Source organism: Lepidochelys kempii, chromosome 8 (genome assembly GCF_965140265.1).
Source record: "Lepidochelys kempii isolate rLepKem1 chromosome 8, rLepKem1.hap2, whole genome shotgun sequence".
NCBI classification, from domain to species: domain Eukaryota; kingdom Metazoa; phylum Chordata; order Testudines; family Cheloniidae; genus Lepidochelys; species Lepidochelys kempii.
This window is the reverse complement of record NC_133263.1, coordinates 66,195,362-66,213,360: the sequence shown is the minus strand read 5'-3', so window position 1 is coordinate 66,213,360 and position 17,999 is coordinate 66,195,362. Positions and strand designations below refer to the sequence as shown.

General features: G+C 39.6%; 1 protein-coding gene across 7 annotated transcripts in view; it reads right to left on the bottom strand.

Moving 5' to 3' along the window:
- The window catches only part of CAMSAP2 (calmodulin regulated spectrin associated protein family member 2), a 171,284-nt gene that overhangs the window by 86,071 nt on the left and 67,214 nt on the right, over window positions 1-17,999 (bottom strand). Inside the window, exon 2 of one of the 7 annotated variants that reach the window (XM_073356787.1) lies at window positions 11,551-11,653. The exons of the other annotated variants lie outside the window; for them this stretch is intronic. Coding sequence (XP_073212888.1) covers window positions 11,551-11,625 — 75 coding nt within the window. The 5' untranslated portion in view covers window positions 11,626-11,653. The remainder of the gene's footprint in view (window positions 1-11,550; window positions 11,654-17,999) is intronic. 7 annotated transcript variants of the gene reach the window in all.

The following is a 17,999-nucleotide window of genomic DNA, read 5'->3' as shown; positions in this document are numbered from 1 at the left end:
GCTCAACTTCAAACCCATTGCCTGTTTCTATCAAGACCATACTGTTAAGCAATGACACTTCTTATTTTGTGCAGCGAGGAAGGGGTTTTCCCCATTTTTCATTGGAAAGGTGAAACAGCCACATGAAGCCATTTGTTTTCATTTTCTTCTGACAAGAAACAGTTTTCCTCCCCATGCACCCCCCAAAAGAGAGAGAAGAGAGATGCAGCCTTAGAATCAAATCTTGCTTTTGTTCTCCATTGTAATTCTGTAATAACTCACCTGATTTACAAAAAGAAAAGGAGTACTTGTGGCACCTTAGAGACTAACCAATTTATCTGAGCATAAGCTTTCGTGAGCACGAAAGCTTATGCTCAAATAAATTGGTTAGTCTCTAAGGTGCCACAAGTACTCCTTTTCTTTTTGCGAATACAGACTAACATGGCTGTTACTCTGTCACCTGATTTAGTTATTCTTGATTTACACCAGTATGACAAAGCAGAATTTGGGCTTATTTCATTTTAATGAAGAACCAGCAACTCTGACAACTTACTTGTTCAGCAAGAATGGATGTTACTGAGTCATTCCAAACACACCACTACCATTACTATAACTAAGGCTACGTTTTAGTCACAGGTATTTTTATTAAGTCATGGACAGGTCACAGGCAGTAAACAAAAATTCACGGCCCGTGACCTGTCCATGACTTGTACTATATACCCCTAAACCTTCGGTGCTTGGGGGGGGAGGGACTACACGCCGCGGGTGCTCCATGGGGAGCAGCCTGGGACCCCTGCTGGTGCTCGGAGGGAAGTGGGTTGGTGGGGCTGGAAGGCTCCCTATCCAGCTCCATGTGGCTCCCTGGTACTGCATTTGCCTCTGTGTGTGTGTCTCTCTCTCTCTGCTGGTACCTGATTGCATTTGCCTGTGTGTGTGTGTGTCTCTCTCTCTCTCTCTGCTGGTGCCTGATTGCATACTTCCAGTTCCAAATGAGGTATGGGGTTGAACGGTCAGTTCATAACTTTGGTGTTTGTAACGCTGAGGTTATACTGTAATTTTATCTGAAAAGTTACTAAAAATCTATAGCCTAGAAAAACAAGAAATGGGAGGCCAAATCTTAATAACGGTCTTTCTCAATACCAGTTCAGGATGTGACTCCAACTATTTTAGTTACATGGGGTTCTTTCCCAAACACGTGACTAAAAATACAGTACAGTGTTAAACGTAAACTACTAAAAAAGTAAAGGGAAAGTTTAAAAAAGATTTGACAAAGCAAGGAAACTGTTTCTGTGCTTGTTTCATTTAAATTAAGATGGTTAAAAGCAGTATTTTTCTTCTGAACAGTAAAGTTTCAAAGCTGTATTAAGTCAATGTTCAATTGTAAACTTTTGAAAGAACAATCATATTTTTTTGTTCAGTTATGAATGACCTCCATTCCCAAGGTGTTTGTAATTAGTGATCAATTTAAAAACAGCCCTTTCTATCTCACACCGGTCTTGGGTCCTGCTTAAGTGTTTCTCTTCCAATAATGAGTCTTGTTGCTACACATGGTATAATGGGGGTGGTGAGAGAATAGATGCTTTAATTGCAATGCTGAATGCAACATCTGGTGGAGGATTGCCCAGTTACTAGGTCTGATACAAGATAGCCTTGGAGATTGACTACTGGATGCAATTTTTTATCAGATTCTCCTCTATCTAAGACATAAGCTAAATATTTCACACAAAGGCCAGTGATTTTCTCCTTATAGTACCAATTTCAGATTAATTGAATACTGAATCTTACCTTATCATTAAAAGCTAAATTATAACTGTTAAAAGTTGAATTTCAAAACCCATGAGCAATGAGTAGTGGGAGAGACTACTCACTGCTACTCACTGTTCCTGTGATCTGTGAAATGATGCATTGAAATGTTAATGTACACATTAACATCAAAAGAGAAGTCCCATAAACTATAGCTTGTTCAGGCTCCATTTGAAGACACTACTTCATCTTCTGTTTAGCTGAAAAAGATACAGGTCATTTAAAAATCCTGTCCATTAAACTTGTTTTCAAATAGCTTAATCTGGAAAACAACCAGAATTTAGGAGAATTCTGTGGCAATTTGGCATATTATTTTCAAAGGTTCATAATTGTTGCTGGCAATTATTACAGTGCTTTACAATAACTTTTGAAAATTCAAAGTGATTTTTGTTTCATCTTAAAAACTCAGGTTAAGTTACACATGTGAATTAAAATAAGATAACATTTTAATGGCTAATATTTGTTATTTATACTGACACAACAAAGATGACCTGCAAAGGTTTTTCAAGTTTTTTTTCATTTTATGAAACTTACAGTCCAAGATTCTCTTCTACTTTACTTATTTTTGTCAAAAGCTCTTAATTATGATTTTTTTAAATTAAAAAAAAAAAGTAGCTCTGACCCCACCCTGCTCATTTAAAAACTTGAGGGAGAGGGACTTCAGCTTTTCCTCTCCTAACATCCTGGCTATCAGCATGCCAAGCAGATACCAATAGCTTTTCCCCTTTCTTTCCTTCTCTTTCTCTTGCTACATTGTTTTAGTAAAATTTGTTACATTGCTGCTTTCCAGTAGCGCGGAAAGGGAAAAGACTCAGAACTGGATTAGTCAGGGATGAACACATCCATGGGATTTGTGATGTCATTTCACAGAAAACAGGGTTACATGAGTTGCTGGTGGCAAAACAACGTGTCCAAGAGACAAACCGCAAGAAGGACAATTTCTTTCTAAAATTAGGATAGTTTAAAAACATGTGACTATGAATGCTGTTTACATTTTTTGTAAAAGCTAAAAAGCTTTGCAAGTCACGTTTAAACAGTAAGCATAAATAGGGCTGTTTAAATATAACAAGCAATATTATCCTTATTCTAAAAAAGTGTGCTAATATGCTGTGCTGTTTGTGGGGTGACCAGAACTGAGAGTCACCTTTGTTATCCCACTGCCTCCAGCCTGTGTTTAACTGGGAGTCAGCTCCCTGACACAACCAACCTGTTAGCCTCTCAAAAATGCTTCTCTGGGCTATGCCAGCTCTTACTTTGCCTTTCACATTAATAATGTGTGTCCCCCAGTCCCCAAGTCCCTTTGAAGAGTTCCCCTGCAGCATCCAGCCCCATCCACTGACCACTCACAGAAATGTCTGCTGTCCCCAAGGAAAGAGTGTACACACCAGCTTGTATGATTCAACTCAGGATCTGCACCTCACTTAACACCACAGCACTGAGATACATTTATAGTGAAAACAACAATACATTTATTATCAAAGATTCAACAGATAGTGAGTAAGAATAATGGAAACAAAAAGGTTACATATAAAACAAAATCCTAACATGCTTTCCAGAGACTAAACTTAACAGGTTAACCTCCTGTCTAAAGGGGTCTTATATCACCCATAATATTTCGCAAGGTAGACAGAGATCCTAGAATGTAAATGTGTTGTCCATTTACTTTCTAAGTGCAGGATAAAGGGGTGTTTTTGCCTTCCTCTTCTATCCCCAAGGTTCATTGGCTATACTGAGTCAAGATAACATCCGTTGTTTATTTTCCTGTGTATGGCTGCCCTGTTGAATTCACATCCACTGAGTTAGCGTACAATGCTTAATTTACATGCTGACAGAAAGCAAGGTGAATAAACACCTTTTGTCTGACAGAAATCCTGTTTGTCAACTCTGCCATGAAACATTTTAAAACACATTTTCAGTATACATACATAACTCCTTACATAGCATCTGTACATTCATTTCACCAGTGTGACCCTGGCTTTCATTTAAGACCTCACATGACATTATTTGATGAACCCACAATGTACATACCAAGATCAGGATAATCTTGGGGTGGTTATAGGATAATCAGTGAGGGGTTTTTGAGTCACATATGCTCACTAAAATGGCCCAATGCGTAAGATACTAAAATTCGGGCTGGGTGGGTAGATCTTTTTGTTTCAACAAACCAGTAGGAGTCTCAGAATGGCTATGTGAATGCAGTAACTTTTTGAATTTCATACTTTTTCTATAGGGATACATTTGAGTGGTAGGAGTTTCCACAAGGAGAGGAGAAATTCTGATCTGGCACAGTTCTGATTCTTGGAACAACTCTTTCTATGTCCCAAACTAAACTGGAATGAATGTTGTTTAGCAGTGACTACAGACAACAGTTACAAGCTAATTTCTCTCTCTAGACATTGATGTATAGTTTGTTGGCTCTGTAATCAAGATTAGAAATAATGGGTACATGGGGTGGAGGATGGGAAAAGAAATCACCTCAAAGGAGTACCATTGTCAAAATAAATTAAACCACTTGCTGTGTTGGACAACTGGATACAACAGTAGAATATGACAAAAAACTCCTTTGTTTCATTAATATGGTTGGATTGCTTATATTTAAACTCCTAACACTGACCTTTAATATTCCAACAGCATATCAAAGATCAGTCACTAACATTTTCAGCAAATATTGCTGCGAGCTCTTAAAGCCATTATTTCAATGCTGGCAGGTTTTCTTCTCACCTCCAAAGCCCATCTCCATGGAAACTAAATGATTCTATGATGTGTTTATAACATCAGACAGCATAGCTGTCATTCCCTACGATAAAGGACTACATGTATTGAGCCTTCACTTTTATTACCATTCACATCATATGATTTTATCTCAGTGATATTAAGCTTAAAATAGCTAATAACAGAAGGTACTTAAGAGGAAGATTCACCTTTCCACAAATACGTGATTGAATTGTTTCCACACTGTTCCAGTTTTTTAAATGCTGCTCAAGTTTTTGATCATTTCAGAATTTATTTAATTCTAAACTCACAGAAAAAGTGTAATGTTAAAAGGTAAAATAGTACATTCCCTAAAAGAGAAATCTACTTTTGAAAAACAGGAAATCTGTTTTCCTGCAGCTCCAACACTTTAGGCTGTGATCTCATCAGCTCTCCAACTAAAATATACCAAGTTAAGGTCAGTGCTTAAATATGAAACTTACAAGAAAAATCTAGGATGAAGCTAATACTCCTCTGATAGTGTCCGTACCCCAGCCTGGTGTAAAGGTGCACAGTGCTGCTTGCAGCTACAAAGTCCTGCTCTCTGCAACACTGTAATTCCAGACAGTGCATCCAATGAAGATAGGAGCAAATACAACAGAATTTGTCCAACTATAATTCAGTTGTCATATAAAACTGAGATCCTACCAACGGGTGGCCAAAGATCATTGAGTACTATCAAAAAGTGGGGATGTCAAAATCTGATGACCTGTCTCAAGGCCCCTGGAGTTTTGCCATTAACTTTAGTGGTAATAGGATCAGGCCCTAAATCCCAATTTGGGTAATTACCTTCTGTTAGACTAAATTCCCCCTGCAATTTTAATTGGATATAGTACTTTTCCGCTCCCTCTCTTAAGTAATTGTGTTCTGTTGCCGTGCACTGTTACGCAGCTGCTGTGTTCCACATATTTTTCACAGACACACATTTTGGGATCAAAGGGAATTTACAAATATTTTGTAGAACTCAAAATTTTTATTGTAAACTTGCTTTTGCAGATTTGAAACATTATAACCAATGCTCCATAGGGCACAATGAATGTGCAGAACAAAACACATATAAACAGTTCCAGAGCAATAATTAGTCACAAGATTGGAATGAAAAGCTGATACACTTGGGGGAAAAAAAATTGCTTTCTTTACTTTTTCTATTATATATACACGTCATTTTAAACATGTTTAATTTACTAACATTATGGTGAGGTGGCAGTGTGTCCATAGCTCTGTGACTAGCTTTCCATGGAAAGATTTTAACAACTGAATTCCACCCAACTTCCTCAGGAAACATGCTTCCAGTTGAAATTTTTCTCCTCTTGCCAAAGGAGAATATTGGAGAGAAGGTTCAGGTTAATCAGGCAAGGCAGTTTAAAAATAAGAATTTTAAACATAAGTGGATTTTACTTTTGCAAAAGTCATCTTAATTTTTTGGAGCATCATGTCCAAAAGCCCTGGAATAACTTCAGATTAGAGTTATTCATTCGGGTGAGCATTTATGCCTTTTAGTTGATAGAGAGCTTTAGTTTTAGAGTTACTGGTCTCAAAAATTTGAGCATCTCAGAACTATGAAGAACATCATTCCTTTATATACTAACTGTGACTAGGTAAAAATTTTAAAAAGCTGCTGTTCAAGGATATATGAAGAGTTATATTCATTTTTCTTTAACTGTTTATTCAGGAACTACTACTGTTAGGACAGGAAGACCAGAATCCCTTTTTAGGTTTAGCTTTCTTTGTTGCTCTAGGAAAATATTAGCTAAAGGAATTCAGAGTATATCTTTTCTGATTATGCCAAGGTACTGTCTTTAAAAAAGGGGAAAACTACCTTGAAGTATTTTTACTCCAAATTTTCAAATGAATCGACTTCTTAGGATTTTCTTATTTGCTCTTTTTAACAGCATGCACAGAAAAATGAAAAAAAAAATGAAAAAAGCTATCCCATTCATTGATGCAATGGCAATCATGTAAGCCATGATGATTATTTGGTTTTCTATATTTTTGGAGGCACAGGACCACACAGAATGATATAGCACTAGGAAGGGACGACAAGGAGACAACCTCCTCAAAGAAGAGTTTCCTCTTATAATGTGCTAGTCAGGAAACATTTCCCAGCCTCCTACTTAAAGGAAATGTATCAGTAGCATGAGAGAAATGAAAATGGACACTCAAAATTATACCAATCACAATAAGCTTGTTTCCCTTTTGTCATTACTGTAATAAAAACCTTGGCAGCAATAAGCTGCTGACTAAGAGAATTACTAAATCAGACAGCTGACCTATTCATTTCCATCTCGGAAATAAAGGGCTGTGACAGGCCAGCCAGAACAGAGGATGTTAGACAAAAGGAAACACTCTAAGACTGGGATACAGTTCAAGTAGTGGGGGGTAGAGCTGGTCTGTTTTATAAATATATTAAAATATCTTTCCCCTTTCTGGCCCATTAGTCCAAGCCTCCTAAGTAAAAAGCTTTTCTCAGCCAGAGACCAAACGTCAAACATAAATAAAATAGGCTTTCCTCAGCTATAATAATCCTCAAAGAGCAAGACATAACAGTTTGTGAGCCTTTCGACTTCACGTGCACCTTCCCCATTCCTCCCACTCCCCCTCAAAAAATAGACTCCCTGGATGCTCTAGCGTAGTTGAAGGAAGAGGGACTTAGATTCCTCCATGGAGATCCTGCTGTACCACTAACGCTTTTTAATAGAGTACAGGCACGCTGGGGGCTCAATTTCATTTGCAAACATGCAGCGCCTCTGCTTATATGGGACAAAGTGTTAACTCCATCCCTGCAAGCTCCTATTTGAAGTCCGTTCACCTCATCACAGGAACATTTACTGTACTAGATAGAGATTGCTCAAACCTGTCAACAACATTTATTAAAATCTGGAAGGCTATGTAAAAGAGTAACTTAACAGTATTCAAAAATTCCAGTGTCAGACTGCAGCAGATGTAAGTGCCAATGGACATACTAGAAAAATATATTAAGATCTTTTCCATGATTACAGACTTGATATACAGTTTCCAAGAAAACAAAATTTAGCTGGTCTCAATACTCTGCTTTCCTATGATGTAGAGTTCAGTTTATGCAATGGATAAGGGCAAACTACTTAAACAATCAAAAATAATCGAGGGATTTTTGCTTGTTTATTTTTAAACAAAATTATTATGCAGATTTATAAAAAGAAAAGGAGTACTTGTGGCACCTTAGAGACTAACCAATTTATTTGAGCATGAGCTTTCGTGAGCTACAGCTGACTTCATCGGTTGCATACTGTGGAAAGTGTAGAAGATCTTTTTATACACACAAAGCATGAAAAAATACCTCCCCCCACCCCACTCTCCTGCTGGTAATAGCTTATCTAAAGTGATCACTCTCCTCACAATGTGTATGATAATCAAGTTGGGTCATTTCCAGCACAAATCCAGCTTTTCTCACTCCCCACCTCCCCCCCCCCCCCAAACCCACTCTCCTGTTGGTAATAGCTTATCTAAAGTGACCACTCTCCTTACAATGTGTATGATAATCAAGGTGGGCCATTTCCAGCACAAATCCAGGGTTTAACAAGAACGTCTGAGGAAGGGGGGTTGGGGGGGGGGCGAGGAAAACAAGGGGAAATAGGTTACCTTGCATAATGACTTAGCCACTCCCCGTCTCTATTCAAGCCTAAGTTAATTGTATCTAATTTGCAAATGAATTCCAATTCAACAGTTTCTCGCTGGAGTCTGGATTTGAAGTTTTTTTGTTGTAATATTGCAACTTTCATGTCTGTAATCGCGTGACCAGAGAGATTGAAGTGTTCTCCGACTGGTTTATGAATGTTATAATTCTTGACATCTGATTTGTGTCCATTTATTCTTTTACGTAGAGACTGTCCAGTTTGACCAATGTACATGGCAGAGGGGCATTGCTGGCACATGGCATTGCTGTAGCTCACGAAAGCTTATGCTCAAATAAATTGGTTAGTCTCTAAGGTGCCACAAGTACACCTTTTCTTTTTGCGAATACAGACTAACACGGCTGTTACTCTGAAACCTATGCAGATTTATGTTCACAAGAGTCTCTTCCCTCCCTTTTAATTATGCTGAAATTTATATAATTTATCCTTCTGTCATTGATGGAAGCTTATTCTGATAAATAATTTTTTCCAAAAAAGTTTAACACAAAATTCTATTTTTTTAAATTAATTTTTTAAAATTATTTTAATAAAGGCATTAAATTCTGAAGTGATTAGTTCATTTAATACCATCTTCAGTAAGCACATTTTTTCCCTGAAGCCTTTCTTTGTTGAAAATGAAGGGGATAATTAGTTTGGGTCCACATGTTGTTTAAAAGATCATTTAAAAGAAGGCCTAAAACAACTAGAAGGCCTTTCTATTGTCTACGTAAGCAAAATAGAATTGAAGGAGATCTTAAGAAGTGGAGAAGGCTCCTTAATTAATTGGCCAACAAGGTGAAGCAGATGCCAGAGATCACACTTTGCCAATAGGAAGAATATGTAAAGTCTGTTTCTAAATAAATACTTTTTTGGCATCAGAATGAATCTGAAGAATCTAATTTTTCTTCTCTCTTCAGCAGGTGATATAATTGCCAATCTACCTATCTAGGACATGTATTTTCAAGATGAAAACATTAAAAAATAAAAATGAAGTCTTCCAGCCCCTTAAGATGCAGGTTATTCCTATGAGAGGTATTGTATGGAAAAAAAACATAAAATTACCATTGATAAAGTCTACCCCATGAAAAAAACAAAATAATCACTGATAAAGATGGTAAAGGACACAAAAAGTATGGAAGTAGTAAAAATGAAGAGGACAGGTCAATAATCCAGAGCAATCTGGATGTTTTGGTAAGATGGGTGCAAGCAAACAATAGGTGTTTTAATATGACTAAATGTAAATGTATGCATCTAGGAACAAAGAATGTAGGCCACACTTACAGGATGAAGGACTGTATCCTGGGAAGCCATGACTAAAAAAAGATTTGGGGGTCACAGTGGGTAGTCAGCTGAACAGGAGGTCCCAATTTTACACTGTGGTCAAAAAGACTAACACGATACCTGGATGCATAAACAGGGGAATCTCAACTAGGTGTAGGAAGGTGATTTTATCTCTGTATTTGGCAGTCATGTAACTGCTGCTGGAATAGTGTGTCCAATTCCAATGTCCACAATTCAAGAAAGATTTTGATAAATTGGAAAGGGTTCAGAGAAGAGACACACAATGACTAAATGATTAGAAAACACGCCTTATAGTGATAGACTCAGGGAGCTCAATCTATTTACCTTAATAAACTGAAGGTTAAGGGGTGACTTTATTACAATCTGTAAGTAACTACATGTGGAGGAATAAATATTTGATAATGGATTCTTCAATCTAGCAGAGAAAAGTATAACACAGTCCAACCACTGGAAGTTGAAGCTAGACAAATTCATACCAAAAATAAGTCATACATTTTTAACAGTGAAAGTAATTAACCATTGGAACAATTTACCAAGCATTGTGGTAGATTCTCCAACAATGGCAATTTTTAAATCACGAATGGATTTTTTTCTAAAAGATATGCTTTAGGAATAATTTTGGGAAAGTTCTATGGCCTGTGTTATACAGGAAGTCAGATTAGATTATCACTGTGATGCTAGCAGACCAGGTGTCAGGTCACACCAAGGCCTCTGCCTCACTGCACACTGACAAATGCACAGTTGGAAACGAGTCGAGTTTATCTGGCGGTTAGAATAGTTAAAATAAGTATTAGTGTTATAAGAATGTGTGGTGGGGTGGCTGCCCCACACGGGCAGGAGAAGGATTAAGGCAGCCTTGGAGAGGCTGTGCAGAACCCAGCCAATCAGGAAAGGGTTTATTGGGAGAGCCATCAGGAGAAGGCTTGCTGGAGCAGCCAATATATAAAGGGCTGCTCAGCAGAGCAAGGGGCAGGGGTTTTTTTGGAGGGCAAAGGTGAAGGACTATCTGCTGAAGAGCACTGGAGATACTGCAGTGCTGGGTAGGGTAGTGGAGCAATAGGGGAGCTCTTGGCTGACCATAGCCAGACTGAAGCCTTGAAGCAAGGGCAAGGAAGGTGCTAGGGCTACAGGGGAAGTGGTCCAGGGAAAGTAGACAGCGGGAATAGGAGGGGCAATAAGTGGCTGCCAGCTATAGCATCCCTGGGCCAGGACCCAGAGTAGAGGGCAAGCCTGGGTCGTCCCCTGCCACCCCTTTACCCCTACTTGCCAATGAGGAGCGTGGCCTAAATCCAGACTGCAGTTTACCCCTAAAGCCAGGGGCTAGACTAGAGACTGCAGTTGGCCACTGAGGCAAGTGGAAGGATTGAGGACCACCTGTCTCCTGAAAGTGTGGAGACAGCGGGCTGGGGATGGTGGAGACGGTGGAGGAAGTGGAACTAACAGCGAGTGAGACACTGCTAGTAAAAGGCACCCTGGCAGTCCAAGACAGCTAATTCCCAGCACGACCAGCAGGAGGCACCACAGTGGTGGGTCTGCTTATAGGATGCTGCATGTATTCGATTGGAATACTCAAAGGGAATGTCTGTGACTCTACTTTAAGGCTGTATAGAGCCTGAGGAGTTTACACTTGTTACTTGGTTGGTGAAATTTAAGTATAGAACTCACAACCAGTTTGGGGTTTGTGCCCTGCTTCTTCACAGTCTGCCCTGAGGTTGGTACTCATGCTAGTGAGCCACTCTAGACAAGGTAATAATCACAATGGTCCTTTATGGTCCCTAAAATTTCAGTGTTCTCCTGTGTCCCAAGTCACACTGTTTCTAATGCAAGTAATTATATGGTGTTTATATGTGTTATGCTGTATTATCTCAATGCTCCTAGGATTACAGGAGTCTTTTGAAACACAGGCTTTTGCAAATGTTCAAATTCTTACTTTCTATATCAGCTGCTGAATATTTATTCCGAACAGAGTAAGATACTATACTTTAACAGCTTTCAATTCATTTTTAGGCTTATCTCTTGGCTGCATCAAATTATAAATAGCTACTCATAGCAATTGCGTCCTTACCCAGTTGTCTGCAGTAATTTCTAGAAATATCTTGCCATGCCATGAGTCACAGGGAAAACTACTGATATCTTCCATTGCTTCAAAGATACTACATCCTCTGCTTCTGCAAAAAGGTTGATTGGAAGTAATGCAGCATCATAGAAAAAGTTAGTTCTCACCAGAATTTCTCAATTCCCCATCCCTGTGGTCACAGTTTGGGATGACAATCTATACCTGGCAGATATTTATACTGCTAAGACAATCCTATTTTTCTGCATGAGTTCCAATAAGATATTTTCAACCTTAATACTTAGCATTCGCTATGCTTGTTTGGCAACAGACAACAATATCCTCTAAGTGGCTAGCTACAAAAACTAACATAAAATTACTATCACTGCTTAATACCATTAAGTGAAGACCATCTCCCTGGTTGAAACACATCTTTCTTGCAGTAGTTTAACTCTTTTCCTCATCATACAAAGAACCTGTTCAGAACCTGGCAAATTATCTCAGTGCATGAAGTCCTGAGATCTGTCCAACTGTCTTTTCTCAGTAGTTACACATTATTCAGTAACTAAGTCTACATTATTTGGAAGGGACAAGACCAGGGGGATTACACTGATTCTCTCATTTTGTTACAACTCTATCTTTCATCTTGCACCTATAGAAGGACTACATTATCAGATTTTCACATTTTTAACACAGGTGTAATCAATGACATTCTTATCTTTGAGTCACATTTAAATGGGCTATTATATAGAAAAGGCATTATACTGTTTACAGAGTTTAGGAATATTCATCATTGGTGTAACTACTGAAATCAATGTAACTGCATCATGATTGAATTTCTCTCTTAGTGCTCGCTTCTCAAATTGTTACTACTTATGTGGACATTCATTTCATTTCATTCATGCTGTTAAGTGTAGACAAGGCACTATTTTGAGAAAAATACTGCTTGAAAATTCTGATATATAGCTTTCTCTAAAATTACATTTTGAATGAATATATACATCGTTGGCTCCAAGAGTAGGCAAAGAGGACTTAATAAACAACTAAGCAGACTAAACAAGAGCCAAGTTTACCAGAGAAAGTGTGAAAAGTATTTTTTGTTTCCTCTTTCAGAATAGAGGAGCTCCCATTCTACATATTTCTTACTGGAAAATAGGTAATTTGGAATATATCTCGATTTGCTAGAACTGAATTATTCCTCTACAGCAATATTTCATAATTATACTGTAGATTCAAGAGGAAGTAGTTCAAGAGTGAGAATGTGCAACTCCCTAGAAAAGAGGAAGAGATTAATAGCTTTTTCAGGTCAGTTTCTAATCAAACCAGTCTACAAAACCATAGCAATTAATTGATAGAGTTAAGCTCTTATCCTAGAGGAGCAACTCCTGATCCTTTTAAATAGACGCCCTTCTTTTCTAGTGCACAGGAACAGTGATGTAGGGCATGCAGGGAAACACAAATTACTACAGCAGAAAAATACTCATACCCATTTTCTACTAATATTTTGGTCACTGGTTCAAACAGCTCAGGACCCCGGGCAAAAGTCATAGTCCAACAGCTGTTTCGTGGCCCATGCAAAATAAATTGGTCATCTCAGTATATTTCCTAGTGAATGGATATCCACCTCATAAAAACTGCCACTTCAATTCCCTTCTTGAAAATCGAAGCCAAATGGCCAATGACTGAATGGGCACAGAAAGCAGATTACTTTAGTAGCTAAGTCAAGGTTGAGATACATGGGCAGGGCAGTGTGAGGAAATAGTTACTGACTATGCTGTATTGGTTTTGTGACTAAACAGATGACTTCCACTTCCAGCAATTTCATATGCACTAAATTCATATATTTTTTTAAAATACGTCATATAGTTGAACATACGGAGGCACAGAATTTAACTAGGTTCAGGTATACCACCTGCTGAATCCCATTTTAAACACAGAATATAACTCATTCCCTTCTTCTGAATGACCCCTCATTGAGAATCACTGTTTTACAGGACCAGACTGATGAAAGTCAGGAAGACAGATGGTTAAACTGGAGGAAGACAGTAGTCAAGACAGAGGAGGAAGCAGTGGGCTTCTGAAGAGGGTTGAAGAAGGATGCACAGATTCTATCTGGAACACAGGCGTCAACTGATAATCGAACACTCTGGAGGCCAACAAGGAACAGTGCAAGATACAGGAAAAACAGAGAAAAAGAAAGAAGTAAAGATGAGATACAGGCAAGACAGAAATGTCTGAGTTCAGGAGAAGGCTGCAGAGGCAGATGCAGCTGCAGAAGAAAGACTTCAAGCAGCTCTACAGAATAGTGAAAGACCTCTCAGGAAGAACTAGACCATCACAGGTGATGCTGATCAGGGACTCTGATGGACAAATGTTGAAAACTCATTAACAATATGCCAAATGATGGAAAAAACATTTCCATTCCATATCAAACTGACCAGAACTGATGATCACGAACTGGTTCAAGAGAAATGCCAATGCTAAGTAAGAAAGAGAAGAGGGACTGATAACACTCAGTGAAATTAAAACAGCCATCGAAGGCCTCAAACAAGAAAAAGCTCCTGGGGTTGACAGAATTCATAAAAGGTACTAAAGGTGGAAAGTGAAATTCTGATTAAGCAGCTAACAAAACTCTATAATGAAATATGGGTGAAAGAACAAGTGCCACAAGGCTGAAAAGATTGTATCACTGTGGCCTTGTCAAAAAATGGTGATCTTACTCTATGCATGAACTGGAGAGGTACTGTACTACTATCACTCCTGGGCAAAGTATTGGTTACCATTATGCTGAATGGAATGAAAAAGGTAGGGGTATGGAATATTATGAGAAGAACAGGCTGGGTTCTTTCCAGGTGGATAATATTATCAACAGATATTCACTTTTTGACAGATCATCCAAAAAGCTACTGGTTGGCAAAAACTCATTCTAACATTATCAACTTCAGGAACATATTTGAGAGTGTCCACAAACAGACTCTGTGGAATGTGGCTGGAAACTATGGGATATCAGACAAGCTGATCCATCATATGAACTCTTTATTATGTTGAAGTAGATGAGATACAGTAAGATCAGATATAGGTCTAGGTGAGTGATTCAATACTGTGACTGGAGTTACACAAGGGTGTGTGTTATCACCAATCCTCAAAGCATTAGCAATAGACTAGGTGATGAACTGGGTAACAAGAGACAGTATGGATGGTGTAAAATGAGTTAGTGGAGATGAGTTACATGACCTCATCAATGCTTTACTACATATGACATGGAATAGAATGATTACCTTTACATCAGAGGTAGAATAGGAAGCAACAAAAACTGGACTGAAAGTAAATGCAGAGAAAACCAAGATTATGAAAATAGAAAAATGGACAACAGATGCAAAGGTGTATGTGGATGGGAAAGAAATTGAATGGGAAGAAGAGTTCTGCTATCTTGGAAGGGATATTACTTTGAAAATGGCTGCTATTAAGATACTCATAAACAACTGGGAAAAGGAAATACCACTTTTGGAAGAATGAACAACATCTGGTCAAACAGAGGTCTCCACATAGTGGCACCAGTACAAGGGGGGCCATAGCCCTCCCACTTTTTGAAAGTGGATGTGCCTGGCAGCTCCCTTCCCCCGAGGCCCCGGCCAGGCAAGCATGGAGACCGGGAAGTTGTGGGAGCCTCACGGACCCTCCACCTGCCTGTGGTGCGGGGGTCCAGGGGGTGTTGAGAGCAGTCTCAGGCCCGTAGCCCCTGGCCCATGTCCCCACCTCCCAGGCTCCCTGCCCAGCTGGCAGGTGGAGGGTCCGCAACCACTTGCTGGCTTACCACAGCTCCCCTGTGCATCTCTCCCCAACCTGGCTCTGGCCGGCGTCGGGAGGGGTCTTGGAGCTGCAACCCAGCCATAGTAAGAGCTGCGAGGACAGCTGTGGGGAGCCGCGGATCCTCCACCTGCCCTTGGCAGGGAGCCTGGGGGGCGATGACATGGGCCAGGGGTTGCTCTTGGCAGCCGCCTGCATCACAGGCAGGTGGAAGGTCTGCCGCGGTTCCCCACAGCTGTTTGTGTGGTTCTTACACAGCAAAGCCAGGTCAGGGAGAGCTACACACAGCTATGGTGAATCTGGGTCCCTCCACCGACCCTGGGCAGGGGACTTGGGCGGTGGGGACACGGGCAGCAGCTGCTTTTGGGCTCCCTTCCCTCACTCCAGCTTCTGGCTTGGCTGGGGGTTAGGCCTTGGGGGAAGAGGACGGAAAAGGACGGGCCCCTGGGGGAAGAGAAAGGGTGTTGTGGGGGCAGGGCCTCAGGGGACCGTGGCTCCCCCACTTTTGGGAAGGCTCCAACACCTTTGTCTCCACACCAAATTAAAGGTCAGATTATACCATCCAATTGTGCTGAGCGTGCTACTGTACAGAGCAGAGACTTGGCCAAGAACAGGGGCTAACAAAAAGAGACTGGAAGCTGCTCATTACATATGGCTGAAGAAGATATTACATATTTCATGGAAAGACAAAATAACAAACGTGAGAGTAAGGGAGCTGACAGAGCAGGACATGTTAGAAAATATCATTGAAGCAAGAAGGCTAAGAGGTTGGGGCATGTACACTGTATAGAAGATGGAAGGCATGCTAAGCAAGCATTGAATTGGGTACCCCAAGGAGGAAAATGAAAGCAAGAAAGGCTAACAAAAAACTGGCAGAAGACAATAACAGAGGATATTGAATGTGCTGGAAACACCTGGGAAGAAGCACCACAACTAACAAGTGATCTTGATCAGCGGAGGAACTGGACTGCCCGATGTGTCAATGGCACAGGACGAACTAAGGTCTTAGGTCAGGTTGTAAAGTCAAGCGCTAAAAAATTAGACAATGCTTACTACAGCCCCCTTCTGCATATGCTTTATGATACAGTCTTTAATTTTATGATCACATACTATTTTTCCACAATTATTTTTTTTCTGTTACACTGATGTAGTAAATCGACCTCCCCTAATGGCATGGAACCATGGTCATCCTGCTGAGGTTAACATAATGCAAGTATACACAGTGAATGAACTATGCTGACCCTAACAGTCCTCTAAGCAGCTGACTGGCAATGCCCCATTCCCTACAACAGGGACTTCCCTGGTCACAATTGTAAACTCAACTGCCCTACGGATACAGAAACTGGACTTCCCAAAACCTCCCACATTTTTGAAATGCCTTTTCCTGATTGCCCACCTTAGGGAGTACACCTACCAGCTCACCCTTGTTGCGTGCAACTGCCCCACTGACAATGCCAGCTCTATGCACTAGATGGGCTCCTGCATGGAGTAGACAGGAGGTATTGGATCTCCTAAGCCTGTGGAGAGAAGAAGAGGCCATGCAAGCACAGCTATGGACCAGCCACAGAAACATGCACATCTATGAACAGATTTCACTTGCTTATCTCTGCATCTTTCAAGCAAGAACCCTTCCTTTTCTATTGCTACCCTGAGATACCAGATGAGAGTACCTCCCTGCACTTTTTGTATTGATCATTATGGTGACATGATTCATTATGCCTGAAAAAGGACTACTTTAATTCTGAATGTAGTGTGCAATTTGATACACAGTTCCAATGTGCCATTTATGAGCTCTTACAAACTAAAAAAAAAAAACAAACAAAAAACTTAAAAGGAAAAAAATGTGTCTAATCTTTTAATCTGCAAGTTAAATGAGCGACACACATACAACATACCAAGCCTGAAGAGAATCAGTGTAATGGTATTCCGTTTAATCACTATGTTCTTCAACTATGAAATTATTGCAAGAAATGACACCACACTTCTCTCTATTTCCTGGTATAAAACAAATGTAATTAGCTCACAAACTGGAAAATAAATCAAACCAAACATTATCCTCTTATCCCAATTTGGTCTTTAAATTTTACATCGACACTTAAAACTGCAGCTAAATACGTTCATCTGGACTGTGTAAGGTAGCACTACTTTAAATGCCAGCTATGGCATACAATTAAATTTACAGCATAGTAATTATCAGTAAAATTATTTAAAAGGCCAATATTTCAAATGGTATCTCAACCTATCCTTTAATTTTCTATGCACAAGAATTTCCATGTTTAAATTGCTTATGCAAATTCAGCCGACAGCAGCCGTTGAAAAGTATGAGTTACGACATATGCAAAAGGTTGCAAAAATGCTTCCGCAGACAGATACCATATTAGTCTAGGCCTGGGTAGAGTCTACTGTGATATCATTTTTCACTGCAGCAAGTATAAGACAAAACTCCTGGTGACTGAGTAATGAATGTCTTTCTACTCTAGAAAAAATATGTTTGAAATATAACATTAATGGTGCTATAATCTCAAAAACAAACACATTTTGCATAATGAGTTCAATTAAAAAATACTAAACCACAATCAAATACAACAAATAAATATAGTAGAAGATGAACAGCAAATCTTTGTTCTTACTGCCTAGCCTAGTACTGCCTAGCC